Here is a 16,088-nt window from a genome sequence, read left to right on the forward strand (position 1 = left end):
AGTAACAGGAAAAGAAAAATCTCTGAATAATCAGCACTAAAATAAACCTAGAAAAAAAACAGGAATGGGGTGGATGACGCTGGTTGGAGTGGCTCAAGGAATTAGTGATATTCCTTATTGCTGTTGTCAACAGAGGCCTAAACACCCTGGGTCTTGTTTCTCATTTCCTCACTAAAGGAGGTACAGGTCAAGCCACAGAGGTACAATCTCTGTATAGATTACATCACTAAGGATACTGCAGAATTAACTCACCCAGACAGCAGTTGCTCTCTCAAATTTTTTACCTTCACTGCAAGCACTGGTCAGATTTCTCACAGAACTGAATTCATAAGTATCTACAACTAAACCTATATCCAAAAAAAAGCACAAATCTCCTTGAAAAGATAACTTGAAGCAAGAAAAAACAGAAAGCTGTCTCTGTTGTTCTTTCTAAAGTATTACTGGGCATCAGTGAGCTGTTACATTGGGGATGAGAGTAGAAAAACCTACACAGACATCCAGTATTCCCCTAAAAGTGTAGGACCAGTTCACCCAGAGAGTTTACAGATTTGGAGATTCACAAATTGCAATAAATAAATAGAAGTTCAAGCCCAAATAGGAAGCTGTTAAAAGTACTAGCTTACTAACTTTCAAACTTACCACAAAGCCCTTTTGTTCCTGAAGAAAAGCTCTTTGAATTAAGTCTAAGAATAAATTCATTGTTTCTTGGAGTAAATGTGAGATTATGTCCAAGAAGAGAGAACTTGATTTCATGCATTATTTCTCCATATGCAGTGATTTCAAACAAGCTGCTGGAATAGGGGATAAAAACCCTTTCACCATTAACAGTCACCTGTTTAAAAAAAAAAAAAGGTGAGGTCATCACATCAGGTCTAGCAAGCAGTTACAAATCAACCCAATTTTACAGTTGAAGCACATTCTGACTTGACAAATACCTGAAGATCCAACTGAATCTGGACATTAAAAACAATTTTGCCAGCTGGAGGTTTCTATTGAGGCTAAAATTATACAGAAATACTTGACCTTCATCCTGTGAATTACATGAACTCTTCCAACATTTTCCTATATAAGCACACTCTCTGAGTGCCACATGTTTACAGACTAACAACCTCATATTACAAGGTTCAAATGATGTCTCAGTGGAAGTCAAGGCTGTCCAGCACCACACAGAACTTGCAGGAGGTGCTTTGGTCCACTCTGTTTTGCTGCATGAGTCAGAAGAGATTGTTTTGGCAAGTTGGCCAACACCTGTATGTCTGAGCAGCCAGAGGCTTAAACATGGGCTGAGTTTGAATATTCTCTGCCTATGAGACAGATGTAATGCATAGTAAGCTAGCCTTTCTTCCAATGCTGAGGTCCATTTGCACACAAGGTGAGAAGCAACTCCCTAGACCTTCAGCTGTCCAGTCAGGCGCAGCTCTGTGAGGGACAGAGCACTTTCCCATGGACCAAACATAGTGTGAGGGACCAAAAGAGGGGAATCAGCGTGCAGTATGTCCTGTCTGTAATCCTGCCTTTCTGGCAGAAGTGTCAGGGACACATTGCCAAAACCCATGTTCTTGACATTGGCACACCAGCACAACGGGGAGAACAAGAGGGGAAACTTGTCTGGCTCATTAAGCAAACACTGATTGTATCATGAAATGGAGAAGAGATGTTAAAAATAGGCTGAAACTGGATCAAGAGATGAAATTTGTCCCCATAACCTGAATTCTGCAGCATGAGCAGACAATACACAGATGAATTCATGGTGTTTGCTTACTGCCATGTCACTGAAGAGCTGCACTCCTACACCATGATGCTTCACTTCGATGGAGTCCATGCAGTTCCTCCTGGGTGCTGCTCTGCAGGGCCCCTCATGGAGTAGGACTTCAACATCATGGTGCAAGTCTTGAAATAAGGTGTAAGAGCAGTTGCCAGTCAGCTTAAAATTCAGCCCATCAAAAGTGACAATATGTTGAGATGAACTTCCTATACAGACACCTGAAAATAAACAACAACAAAAAAAAGTAAAAACATTTTAAATTTCACTGTTTCTTCACAACTGTTGTGGGCATGGGGAACCAATTAACTGGGAAAGAGGAGAAGGTAATGAATTGCAAATGCTGCAGCAAACATTGACAAGAAACTTTTGTAAATACTTCATCACACATGGAGGTTTTTTGCAATATCTTTGTCTGAGAACAGTAAGTATTAAAAACGATTTGGATAAACTTGTAAAAAATCCCTTTGCCTAAAACTTATTCACATTCAATATGATTTAGTAATAGATTTTATGTAAAAATTAAACAGGGAAAATCCCTTTACTGTTTGTAGAAAGACTGTACCACTCTGTTCAACCTTTGCATTGCATGATATTCAATACAGTGTTACATTTGATTCCAAATGACACTATTTCACCCTTATCAGATGTGTCACAAGTTGACATCCACAAACTGTTTTTCAGACAGGAAACAGGAAAACTGCAGAGAAAAAATATGCACAGGATAAACCAATGGCCGCCTGATAGCTGCTCAGTGTCCTGGTCATTGGGTTATAAACACTTTCTTGTCTTCAAAAACTGGAAAACAAGGAAGATTATAATTCCAGAAGAACCAAAACAAAACCTGATGCTCCTGGTTCATATATTTTCAAATCTCTTGCTTAAAGGATAATAAGGACAATAAAATCAATGCCAGCAAAACATGTAAGGGGAGAAATTATCATTGTTAATAATTCAGTACTTTGCTTCTAGCTGAGAATAATCTTTTTCCTAATCAATGACCTTCAAATTTAATTTCCCAGGAAAAACAGCATGGGAGGGAGGGAGGGAGGGAGGGAGCCTGCCCCTTGGAGCACTGGAGGATCTTCAGATATTTTACCATAAATGCTTATAAAGTTCATACATAAATAACAATGAAATGAGTTAGCAATAAAACCACATTTCTCAATCTTTACTTACTCATGAACATTACAAAAAATTTAAGGATACTGGGAATCCTTTTAAATTTCTCAAGGGGTTCTGTAGCACACAATACACTAATGTGATCCATTTCAGAATAGTCTAAGAGCACACAACAGCCATGAATCACATTGCAAATCATGCTGCTGTAAAATTGGTAACTAGTTCAGCAAGCAAGCACCTTTGCAGCGTAACTCCTGAACTATCCTCAGAACTCAGATGACCTAAGAACACTTTTTCCTTTCAAGGACTTCCTCTTTGCAGGAGCATTTGTCACATCATCCACACTGTCAAGACATGGCTGGAAATTGTGTTATAGCTCTCTAAATGAGTGAATCATGTGTCAATTTAGCAGCATTTTCATGGGTGCCTAACGAGCCTCCTTCCATAACAACAGAGGTGCTGCCTCACACAGAGCTCCTACTCAGCACCTCCTCTGCTATGCCCATCCCTGCTTTTCTGATTGCTGAGAGTTTTGTTTCACAGCAACAGAATCAAGCTTTCCAGCTGCTATGGATGTTGCTTTAGTTGGCACAGAATCACCATGGTAGCACTGAGCAGTCATTAAAAGAGGACTTGACCCATGGGGGTTTTTAATCAGCTGGGCGTGGGGGGAGGGTTGTTCCCTCCTTCTGCAACATGAAAGCTACCTACTTTTCCCTCACAAGTTGGTCAACCTCAGGAAAAAAAAAATTGGAGTACCATGGCTCATTAAATTCATAAAGAGACAATTCTTAGCTCATCTTAACTTGAGTGACCTATAGGGCTTTTCCTGCTAATCAGCTAACAGTATAAAAGGTTATTTTCATTTACTCCTTTCAGAAGGTTGTTTATGAAGGTATGTCTTGCATGCCAAAAGTAATGCCCTCATATTGCTAGCTATGTGTTTAGGATCAAGAAATTTAATAAAGATGCACTTCTTAAGGCTAGGTATCACTAAGACTATCTTCTAAACATCTTCAGATGGATAGTTATAAGTATTTTAGATGTTTCTTCTTTTTCAAAATCCTTGTAGCAAACCAGAAATGTTAGATTTCAAGTGTTAAGCATTTAGATCATCAAATACACTTTTAGGAAATGTCAAAACAATGGGTGTAAAAAATTTTGTATGCCTAAGAGTTCAGGGATCAAAATCCAGCTATGAGCTTTGGTATTTCATGCAGTGTCTGGAAGAAATTGTACTTAAATCAGCCAGCTCAGCAGAGGACATTTTAAATTGAGCTTATATGTTGTGAAGAGGGGGTGTGTGTATATATAGAGAGTTATGATCTACTTCTAAGAAGTAATCATATTAATTTAGATTTAAACCCACTTATGTTTTAATAAATAGATCACTAGCCTTAGGGCTGCATCCCTCTAACCCTGTAAATGTGAGTGGATGCACTTAATTCCTGTTCCTGTCATCCCAGCCCAGTCACCAATCACACAGTGTTCAGCCTTCTGCTCAGATACTCCGTGTGAGGTCATATGGTAGCAGAGAATTTCTTGCTCATGTCTTTGTACTACACCTCCTTGACTGAGGGAAGGCCAAACCCTTAAGCCTCGAGATGGACCAAGAATCCATTGCTTGCTTTCAGTTTGCTGAGATAAATTCCTGGTTTCTCCTGTACTTCGTCCTTCCCAGCTCACACAGCTTTGGAAATGGAGTGTGAGATTCCCTGATAAAACACTGTCATTCTGCTAATACAAAAAAATCAGTGGCCCTGAACTTGCAAGTAGCATTAGGCATTCCACCATCAGTTAGGCTCTTACACTCCTAATTATTTGCTTAAACGGCTGTATAACAATTAAATGGCAATTCCCGCCACCCTGGTCACCTTTGAAGCGTCCAGTGGCTGAGAAGTTCCACTCAGCATTACATTTGTGGTCAAAACATTTCAGGTGATGGGGCGGGAGAGGCACCCACAGACAGATACTCACATGGGCACATCCATCGGCAGCCGCAAGTTTCCTCCACCTTAAGAGCAGGAAGACTGCTGTGACACACAGGCTTTGGCATCCTCTCACAGTTGATGTGGTGGCTCTCCAGAACTGTGTAATCTCCTGGGAAGCAGGTCACAGTGTGGCACTGGTCTGGTAATGTCCATTTATCACCAGGCTAGGGAGGGAAACACAGATATGGAACAACTGAAACCATTTAAAATGCAAAGTTTGGCTGGTGTCATGATGTGGGAATCTATAAAATTCAGAAGGTTTTCATCCGTCACAGAAATGACTAATGAAAGTATAGAAAGGGAGGAAGGTTTTGAGTTAAGACCCTGGAATCGACAAGAGTTTTTTGAACAATGACTTGTAAATATTGTCAGATGTGATTCATATCTTTTTCACTGACTAGGCCTTCACAGCATTAAGTTGCTGTGCTGTAACATAGCAATGTTTAGTGTCAACAAGAATAGGCCTCAAGCAGATAGTAAGCAAAAATGCTATAGTAGGGCTATGAAACTCAAGTAGTAAACGACACTGCTATGAAAGTTTCTTTTTAGGTCAACAGAGAGGGGGAATTGTGGGAATCCATAAAAATCAGAAGGTTTTAGGAAGGTGGTAAAAAGACAGGCCTCAGACAGCAGATTTGTGAACAGTGCTAAGGCAGCAGAAAAGTTTTCTAAGCTGTAGCAAAGACATGGGAAATAGAACAAGAAGAGCTGTGTAGATAGGCCTTCTAAGTTGCAACAAGTGTATTCAGTGTATATTTTAGAAGGTTAATTATGAATAGAGCTCTGTGCTTTGTCTCTTATAAACAAGCCATTGTGTTGGAGAATAGGCCGTTATTGTTTTAACCAGAATTACATGTGCTTCAGATTAGCATATAGAACTACTGTCAATATGCTTTTGCTCTATGTGATTGGCTGAGACTGAGATTGAGACTGTCTTATGGTATGTTGTAACACTAAGTTTCTTTGGCTTTCTGCCAGAGCAGTGAGCTGTAGCATCTTTCCTCTCCATTGTCATAACAATGTAATGAGATTGATGCTGGAAAAATAAAAGCTCAAGACGCTGTTTCCAGTGGCCCCGTCCTGTTCGTGTCTGTATATAAACTACCAGTGTAACATCATGGAACTACAGCCAGAAAGTGAAGTGATCCTGACAGCAGTGCTACTCATATTAGCCTTGGGAAAATAAATGGAATGCACTTTATTAAGGACTTCATGAGGATGAGAAAGTTTAAACTAGAAACACTAAGAAGCAGGCTGAAATTCCAAGCTAAAGATAACAGTCTACAATAGGAGACATTTTGTTCCAACCACCTATAGTTAGAGCTTTGCCATCCTACAACATGCATGGAGAGCAGAGCAATGAAGACTTTCCCCCAGCTTTACTTTAAATTTCAAATCCTTCACTTTTCATAAGCCACAGATGGTCAGAACACAGCAGGAATTACTATTTGTTCCAGACTAGGAAAGCGTGGAATATTGTATTTTGTCAACTCTGAAACTTTAAAACAGCTCCTCTCTTCCCAAAGGAAAATTGTTCCTGTACAGATCAGTGTTATTACATGTACATAGTGGATTTCTAGAGCTAAAGAATTAAATTTAAAATATATTCCTGTTTTCTAAAGGACAGTCGGAATTTTAAAACACTGGGATTATGTACTAATAAATGACAGAGAAATAGATGTGCAATGTCTCAAGATTTCTATCTGCAGAAAGCTAAGTTCTCTGGCTCCAATCCTACAGAGCTCTAAAGTCCATAAGCAGGTTGAATGAGTTTTAAAACAGCATTCATCCCTGAAGCGGGCATTCCCAGGAATACCTCCAAATGTGGGAAACAGCACTTCCCAGAGTTGTCTCCAGAGGTGAATCCAGAAACACCAGTACAAGTGAATTGGTGCTTCTGTGAGCTGGGTAACATTCCTTGATATTCACAAGCAGAAATGTGGAGAAGAAAAGAGAATTGATACTGAGTATGGACATCTTCCATCCCGTCCTCCACAGTTTACCCATCATTCCCATAGAAGAGAAGAAAAAAGGGATAAAAATACCTAGGTAACAACATCACTCACAGATAATTCTTGTAATTATGAAAGTATTACTCTGTATCTCTGAGCTAGAGGATGCCATCAAGTGTAAACAAGAGCTGCCAGATTTGCGGCCACAAAAAATTACATATTAAATGCAGGTTAATTTACTGGACTTGTTTTATATGTTTCAGGACTTTGAGAAGGTAACTGAAAGTTGCTTAATACTTTTTTTCAGGCTTGTAAGCCTAGAGAAGGCCATGAAAAGTAATAGGAGGAGCTTTAAGGACAGCAAAAGTATTTCTACAGAAAGAGATAGAATGCTTTTTAATTACAGTTGTCCCTCCTACATCTCACTGAAAGTGGAAGCACCTGGAAGGGTACCTATACAGCTATGCAAGTCTGGCTTCCATACATACCTAATTGGTTTTAGTCACTCTTTAACAGGACATTTATTAGAAAACATCTAAGAGCTGGACAAGAAAAGCAAAGCACAAGACATTTTAAAAAAATAAAAATTGAAGAATAAAAAAACCCCAAGAATCTTAGTGCAGAGAAAAACACAGGGACTCTGAAGACAAACAGAGCCCAAATCCCAATTGATATGAGGAGCAAAGGAGGACAGAAAGGAAAGCAAAATCAGGGTTTCTAAACTGTGAAGGATAAGTCTGCCAGAACACTGCAGGAAGCCCCAGACTTCCTCTCTGAGGAAGCTCTGAACCTACAGACCTGGACGTGCACACTCTGTGTCTTGCTGTGCATCTGCAGGAGAGAGACCCACACACCTCAGCAGCTCCCTTGGCTGTCATCTCTTAGTTTAGATGAGGTTATTTGTTTGTTTGTCTCTTCAGCCAAGAGCTGAACAGTACTAGAAAAGTCATGGTAATAGCTCAGGAACATGGGGTTTGCCACCTTAAACAGCCTTGAAATGCAAATTGCTCTACAGATCACTTCATGAGGAAATATCACTATTATAAAACAAAATACACTTTTTGTTTTATATTTTTTTACCATCTTTATGCCTGCTTCTAAATTTCAAAACAAGACTAACAATGAAAATTAACTATGTAAAAAAAAAACCCCAATCAAAACCTAATTTATCATACTTGTCCTGATATTCTGCCAACTGTCAAATTAAAACGTTAAACCAGTGGTTCTTTACACAGCCTATGTTTGGCACTCCTGCAACCCCTTGCCAATGGACCTGATGAGTACTAAAGACTTCCAAGGATTCAAAGAACAGCTGAACAAACTCCCAAAGGACAAAACTATCAAGCATTAGCAAATACAAAAAGGTGCCACTTGCAGCTCAGAGTAACAAATTGTTTATGGCTAGGACAGTTCAGGGAATTTTTATACATATTTGTTAACATTGCTTCCCTGGCTCCTATTTTTGGCCACACAATAGAGGGGGTTGGATGGATTTCTGGCCCAATCCAGCACATTTGATCTGCTACTAACAATTACCTTAATCAAGAATATTCCTTCCACAGTCACTTCCAGGGTAGGGGTAATAACAAAACAAAACGTGAAAAAAGTAACAAATCCTAATATTCCAAACACTGATAGGATTTAAGTTGAGATTTTTGATCCTGAGAACTCAGATTTCCTCCCAAACTGCAGGAGACCAGTTCCCACAATCTCCAGGTGCGTGACAGACATCCCAGTTGAGGAGCTGAGCCTCCTGGAAGAATTCTCTGAGCAATGCCTGAAAGATTATGAAGCCGATATAAAAGCCTGTGTTTTCTGACTCAGGGAAGGAACAGCCTTGATTCTTCCTGTGAATTTGTGGGCTGTGCTGGAAGAGGGGAACAGAACAGCGGCACCTTAGGGCCAGTGAGCCACAGCAGAGGATGCTGCACCACAGAGGCAGGAACTTCCACAGTGGCCTGTAGGCTCCATGGGATGGATGCTCCAGAAGGCTGTGGCCTCACAGCGCCTTCCAACACCTATTTTTCCTGGCTGACAGAAGAGGCAACTCAAAATCCCCCTAAAGGCTGCCATTTGAAAGTGCGGCTCATATGGACAGGAGCCCGGTCCGTTTCCTTCTAAAAGCATTTCAGCCAGAACAGAAATTGTGCTTTAAGTTTATCACCCCCAAAAATGAAACCTGACATGTCTGAAACTCAAGTTTAGCCTTCCCAGCACTTGTCTATACATACCCATGTCTGCTTCTAGGAGCCCAGAGGCTTGGTCACATTCAGTTCAAACAAAATCTGATTTTTTTTTTCTTAATAAAGAAGTTTTTCAAGTTTAGTTTTCGTTTGTTGGGGTTTTTTTTTCTTAATTAAGCTGTCAGCCTCAAAGCCATCAGATTATACTTTGTGTCTGATTCAGCTAAAGCCTTTCTGTATTCTGATCAGCTGATTGAGGCCAACTACATAAAGCAGCTTTGATATATTTCCTGTGTTTAGGTAATTCATATTCACTTATTAGCCATACCCTTCCTTCACAGTCATGTCTTCACAAGGGAAAAACCAAAGGAATATTTTTTATGTATTGGAAATTCAAGATGAATCCTAGAGTAGAACTCATAACTGATCCCTACTAGAAAACACAGCACAAGCGTACGCTAATATTTTTTAATGCATGTAGTACGATATACTCTGAAAAACCTTGGCATTTCACCTAAGATGAAGAATCTGAACCATTTATAACATCTGGAACACCAATTTTTTAGTGTGGGATCACTTTTGAGAGATCAGACAAGCTTACTTACACTTCTGAGCATTTTCTCAGGATTAATGAGAACTTTTCACAAACAAACTCCAAGAAATTTGATTTCCTTGCTAAAGAGATGGTTTTATCTAGAGAAATAACTATCACACAATAATTATCTTCCTGTAAAATTGCCATAGGGACAAGGTATTTGTAATTTCAGCAGAAGGACAGTGGCTGGACAATGAGGTTGTCCCTTCACATGCACCTTTATTTGGCCACTTCTGTCCCAGAAGTCCTCTCACCAAGAAAAGAAAATGCATTTTTTGCTGTCAGGGAAGACAAACATTGTCACTGTTCCGCAGTGGTTCTGCACTGACTTCAATAACATTCAACACTGCAAGATGAGATACTGTTAAAGGAAGCCTCCTCTGTATGCAAAGTCATCCCACCAGTTCAAAATCCAACATTTTCTTCTTCAAAAATCATTCTTTATATTGTCTCATGCTTTTTGTTTTAGGTTAACTGTGAAGATATTCATGTTATTGTACAAACTTTGCAACTTAAAAGCCAGATGGCCAAAGCAGGCAATGCACTTACTCTCTTTTTGTTTCCATCCTCATCTATGCATTCTCTGACTGGGTCTGAAAGAGAAGCAGACATCTTTTAGTGATCCCATTCCTTTATCTAGCCTTTTAAGCGATGATCATCAAAATAGAGAGTGCTTACTAAAAAGCTTAATTTAAGTTGTGAGAAGTTTAGGGGTTTTGTGCTAGAGTGTGTGAATCCCTACCTGAAGATTGCAGGCATTTGTCCAAAGAGCATAAGAATAAGTCACAGAAGGCATAAACAATGACCGTGGTCCCAAAATACTCTGTGAGCAAAAACTGGGCTGCAATTCTACAGCACTTCTTGTACAGCCACAGCTCTGCCCAGATGGTGCTTAAAGGATGACCTTGGCTTTGGCTCTGAGGCACAGTCCAGCCTTACCTCAGAGTCTTGTGATCCATTGAGGACACTCCTGGAAATTAGCAAGTAATGACAATTTCCACACTCACATTTATTAAATTCAGGAAGATCAATACAGCATAACTACACAAATAGCTGTAATAAGAACACCCAAATTCAGTTTCCTTACATTTAGTTATGACTGTGATGAGCATTTTTTTCACATAATCAGTTAAACAGTCACAGGGTACACACTGAATTACAGCTTCTATGTTTGTATGCTTTCACTACAAACCTAAAGATATTTTGGAAGCAATTTCATTTTTGTACCATGGCATGACAAAATCTCTAGGATATTAAGACACTGATTAGTAAATTCTTTGTAGAATACTAGACTATGCTACCCCTATATACACTCTCTTCTCTGTCTTTTCCAGGATAAGTAATGTATTTTGAAATCATTTAGGAACTCTTTAAAACCTTTTTTTAATGGTATTATTTTTGGTACACTTCCATACAAAAGGCAAGACTCCCTCTGCATGAGAAATCTAACTGTATGAGTCAAGAGGGGAAAATTATGCTTCACAGATTGGATGAAATTTATGTAATACAAAACAAACAGGAAAAAAATCCAAACAAAAATTAATGCCCACAAAAAAAAAAAGTATTGTTTTTTGCGGCCTAGCAAAGTCTTCACCATCAGCAAGAGAGCTGAATTTCTCAGATCTTAGGCGTTGAATATGTCTATAGTTCAAGTTTGTCTATAGTTCAACAGCTTTTTGAGCTGTTGGAAAAGCTTTCATAAAAAATACAAAGCTTTCACCTCCAGTACTGATAGGTTATAGCACAGATTGCTATAAGAAAATAATTATTGGTTCCAAATTCCTGCTCCCCATCCTAAATCTCTGATCAATGTAATTTACAGCAAGAAAAATCACGTTTTACAGTGTGAAGAGAGGAAATGCATCTTTAATTTATTTTTTTTAAAGAGAAGAAAGAAAATGGCAGCTGTTTGATTCTCTGGAGAGATTTTAAAATGCCAGAAGTGATCCCAGTGGAGGCTGATCGGATATCTCCAAGCTGGACTGTGAACACTCTGCAACTTCCTCATTCTCATAGCTCCTTGACTCCACAAAAAAAAAGTCCATTTATTGTAGTGGAGATGTAACTAAGCCCTCATAATGCTGGCAAAAACCTGTGCAATGACTAACACCACGAGGCAGTGGCTTGTGGGGAGAACATGTGGATGTTATTGGAACAAGAATAACAACAACAAGATGAGGGATAAATATCTGTATCCAGATCAAGGAGGTAAAGAAGTGAAATCCTGGTCAGTGTTGAAGCAAGGTTCCTTAGAGAAGAAGCACTGTCATCTATAAATAAGTAAATGCTTGTTTAAAACACTTCACACTTTTTTTTTTCACAGTATCTGTTTCCCTGGGAAAGGAAATTCTTTATTATTTTTCTTTTTGCCTTCTATTTTGGCTGAATTTTCTGTAGACATGCACATAACAATGTCTGAAAAACACATCACTTGAAATCTTTGCTCACAATTTTTCTGAAACTTCTGAAAGATGCCCCATTGATTCATGACAGCTTCAACTTTCCTGGTGTCCTTCAGTTATTGACCCGTCCTGAGTACTGATTATCAAGATTTTTATCAAGATTGATGTTTATTAAGACAGAAGCTTGAAAGTTCAGGCCTAAGCACTTCTAAAAACTTTGCTGGAATTTGGCTAATTGGAATAGTAGCTGGATATATATTTAAAGGGCTGAAATTTGGTTTCACACCTAAGTTATGAAGGTGGTCTAGGGTCAGCATTTGTGATGGTTGTCAGTGGAACACTGACAACAGAGCATCTGATTGCCTTCACGTATCAAGAAAAATCATCTGGTTTTGCATTTCAATTTTTGTGTTTTGCTCCAGACACAAGGTCATGACTTTTGGACTCACCCATGCACACTTTTTTGATAAATTCACTATTCAATGTGATCATAGTGGATAAATCTTCAAAATTCTGGAGCTTCATTATTCTGTTAGCAGCAGATGGCCCAGCCAAAGTCCTTAGCTGCCCTTCATCATATCTGTTCCCAATACCAACTGGGAACAGGGATACTCCTAAGAAAAGAGAAGGAAGGGTTTGACATAGGCAAGGCACAGGAGAAAATCATTGCTTATGGACATGGAATGTTCATCCCTGGAAGTACTTAAAGAATGTGGGACTTGGCACTGCTGGGTTAATGGTTGGACATCATAATCTTAAAGGTCTTTTCCAACCCAAAGATGATATCACTTTTATTTTTTCATTTGTTTCTAAAAAAAAATATGACTGGGAATAGTTTTTCTCCAACACTAATTTTCATGTGTTGCATCATTTCCCTCACATTGGCTAAAGGCAACTAAGGGCTGAAATGGTGCTGGTCTAATCTCTCTCTTAGCTAAGATGAGCTCTATTAGTCCTAAGCATACTAAGATCATTCATGATCTTATGAAATTAAACAAAAAAAACCACAGCTGCAGACTTAATGACATCTTCACTCTTTTTTAATGAAAAAAAAAAAGAATCTCATTATGTTGTTTTCTTTCTTCAGTTACACAGCAATTGGATTATTTTCAAACCATTTAATTAAAAATAACAGTTGATAGCTGTAATACAGTCCATGCCTTATTCAATACCTCCCAGAGCAACCTTCAAACAAAGTCAAAGTTCCTCAGCTGAACACCTGAGGAACCTGAGGTACTGAAAAAACAGCCAGAAAACTTGAAAAATCATCAGGCAGCACATTGATAGTAAAAGTATATTCCTGTAGAGGTCAGTGAAGAATCTGATAAAAACCTCTAATTATTATTATAATTATTATCTTTATGATTATTATTTCTATTTATCATTATTATTATTACTAGAGTGAACCTTTCAAGTTTCACTGTACTGCAGTAATACTGAATTTATGATATTAGATCCCATTTCTGTTATCCCTGTCTACCCACACGATCTCAGAAAACGAGACGCTACTAATTTGTAAGTCCTGGGGAAGCTGTCAGCCTTAATTGCAGATGGGTCCTCAATTTCCCAGTACCTCAAAGGCATCTTCATGGGCCATGTTTTTTTCAGATCTGTTCCTTACCACAACACTATGCACAGTAACTCCAGAACTTATATGAACACACCAGTGTCTTTTTTTTCCATCTTTTGTTCTAGCTCATTACTTAAAAAGTAATAACAACTCTACTGATAAATAGTGACAGTGAAACGGGGTTTACTGTTCACTCTTGCAGAAAGGGCAGCAGCCTCCACAGCATCTTGTGAGCTTGCCGACATGATGACAATCACAACCTTTGATGCGCTGGGTCTGCCCCCGTGAGATTCTGACATCGCATTCTGGACCACAAAATCAATGGCATTTCCTAGGAAGAAATTAAGACAGAAATGAGAGATACAATAGAAAAGTCATAGGAGACCATAGAACTAAATTTTATGTTGCTTCCGTGTGTTACACTATTAGGTAATGAAAAATATTTACTTTTAAAAGACTCTTAATGTCTGATTTATTGCAGCTACATAAAAGATCACAGCTACTAAAAACCTTCCAGTATTTATTAAGACATCCAAACACAGGAGGACCATCCTTAACTCCATCTGTAGACTATCCCAGTCTCTGCAGTGATAGGAATTTTTTTCCCTTTCCTTAGCCATGATAACAAAGTTACACTCCTCACTTAAGTAGTTACCTTTCCCAGAAGTATTCCCAGCCCTAAAGAATAGAAGACATTATAGAAATTATATTCCTGCTTCAAACTGCCGAGCAACACTGACATCCAGTGGCGAGCTGATCCACAGCTTGGCATCATCCTGAGTTATTCACACAAGTTGTTCTGACTCCTCTAAAAGATCTAGTGCTTCCTTAATTTCATCAGCTTTCCCAAGGGGTGTGAAAAGTCTACCTTGCCTCAACACTACCAGCAACCTTTCTGAAATTTAAACTCTGTTTAATCCATTATACAACCAGATGATCCTTATTAAAATAAAAACAAAACAAAAAAAAAAAACACACCAAACCCCACAAAACTCGCAAAGAAATTCTACCTGAGCTACCAAATCACAAACTAGCTTAAAAGGGAAGCTGCTGCCCATTCATTTTACATCTGTGAACACTCAGGCAAATTTTGTTGATAATTATGACCTCAGCAAGAAAGCAGTTTGTTAGCACTTGCATTTAGACATGTACTTGCACAAATATTTACACTGGGAATCATGATATGCAGCTTTCTTAAAAGCTCCTTTGGGCTTGGAAGTTATCAGGTCAGGAAGTAGAAATGAAACCAAGTGACTGATGTGATGTTCAGGGAAAACAGTGACTGGTGAACAATAAACACTTGAAAGAGTATTTCCTCTGAGTAATCTGCAATAACTGTGGAGCAAAAATAGCTTTGCCTGAGGAATTCAGTGTAACAGGTTTGCCTGAGGAATTTATAATAACAAATGCATTTCTAAAACACTGGAAGTCAACCTGTAGATAATACACCAGCGCAGCCCCAGTACATCTTAGCACACCTGAACACTTTGTACTTGATATCTTCTTGCACCATAGCACTCACACCATTTTAGTGATAGAAGAAAAAACCCTTTTCCCAAGCTGCTGCAAGCATGGACAAACTTTAGGAATCTCACTCAGCACATTGATTATTGATAAGGCTTGGAGAGCTGGGACTGTTTAGCTTGGAGAAGGCTCCAGGGAGACTTCACTGCAGCCTACAGTATTTAAAGAGAGCTTATAAAAAAGAATGAGAGCACCTTCTTTTAGTGGTAGGTAGGGATAGGACAAGGGGAAGAGTTTTAAAGTAAAAGAGGGGAGATTTAGATTTGATGTGATGAAGAACGTTTTTACTCCGAGGGTCCTGAGGCACCAGTGGCACAGGCTGCCCTGGGAAGCTGTGGCTGCCCCATCTCTGCAAGTGTCCAAGGCCAGGCTGGATGGGGCTCTGAGCAACCTGGGATAGTGCAAAGTATCGCTGCCTATGGCAGGGGGCTTCAACGATACAACCTTTGAGGTCTCTTCCAACCCAAACCCTTCAATGATTCTATACCATGGCAATAGCAGTTGGATATTCAGTGAAAACCTTGACATTTTGGATGTTTTTCTACTTGCAACAAAACACATTTTAAAACACCATTATTTGTTAGGTGATGATTGCATTTCACAAGCTACTGTTCCTGACCACAAAAAAATAACTAACCTCAGGCATTACCTCATGTTGTACACAGCTTTCCCACAATCCTTTCTACAAATGATTTTGTGTCTGTCAAGGTAAATGTTAGATATAGAATGGCACATTAGCTAGAAATAACTAAGGATAAAACAAAATACAGCAAATAAATCTCACTATATTCAACATCCCTGAGATTGCTTCTGGATAGTCACTGTTTGCACTGAAAGGCCAGAAGATTGACTCATTCCCCTTTGGTCCTACAATTACCAAAAAAAAAAGCATTTAACTTTCAAACATATTTTAGGTTAAACTTTTGTGCAGTAAGAACCACAAATTATTTTTCATTCATTTGTGAAGAGTACTTGAAATTTCTTGGT

General features: G+C 38.9%; 1 protein-coding gene across 1 annotated transcript in view; it reads right to left on the bottom strand.

Annotated features, from left to right (window-relative positions):
* Positions 1-16,088, bottom strand: part of VWF (von Willebrand factor) — a 121,126-nt gene that overhangs the window by 29,742 nt on the left and 75,296 nt on the right. The window contains exons 31-36 of the mRNA XM_058022400.1: positions 13,765-13,908; positions 12,457-12,621; positions 10,155-10,198; positions 4,862-5,039; positions 1,763-1,983; positions 640-832 (exon numbers count right to left, since the gene is read on the bottom strand). Of these exons, the coding sequence (XP_057878383.1) occupies positions 640-832; positions 1,763-1,983; positions 4,862-5,039; positions 10,155-10,198; positions 12,457-12,621; positions 13,765-13,908 (945 nt within the window). The remainder of the gene's footprint in view (positions 1-639; positions 833-1,762; positions 1,984-4,861; positions 5,040-10,154; positions 10,199-12,456; positions 12,622-13,764; positions 13,909-16,088) is intronic.

The sequence above is a fragment of the Melospiza georgiana genome, chromosome 4 (genome assembly GCF_028018845.1).
Source record: "Melospiza georgiana isolate bMelGeo1 chromosome 4, bMelGeo1.pri, whole genome shotgun sequence".
Classification (NCBI taxonomy): domain Eukaryota; kingdom Metazoa; phylum Chordata; class Aves; order Passeriformes; family Passerellidae; genus Melospiza; species Melospiza georgiana.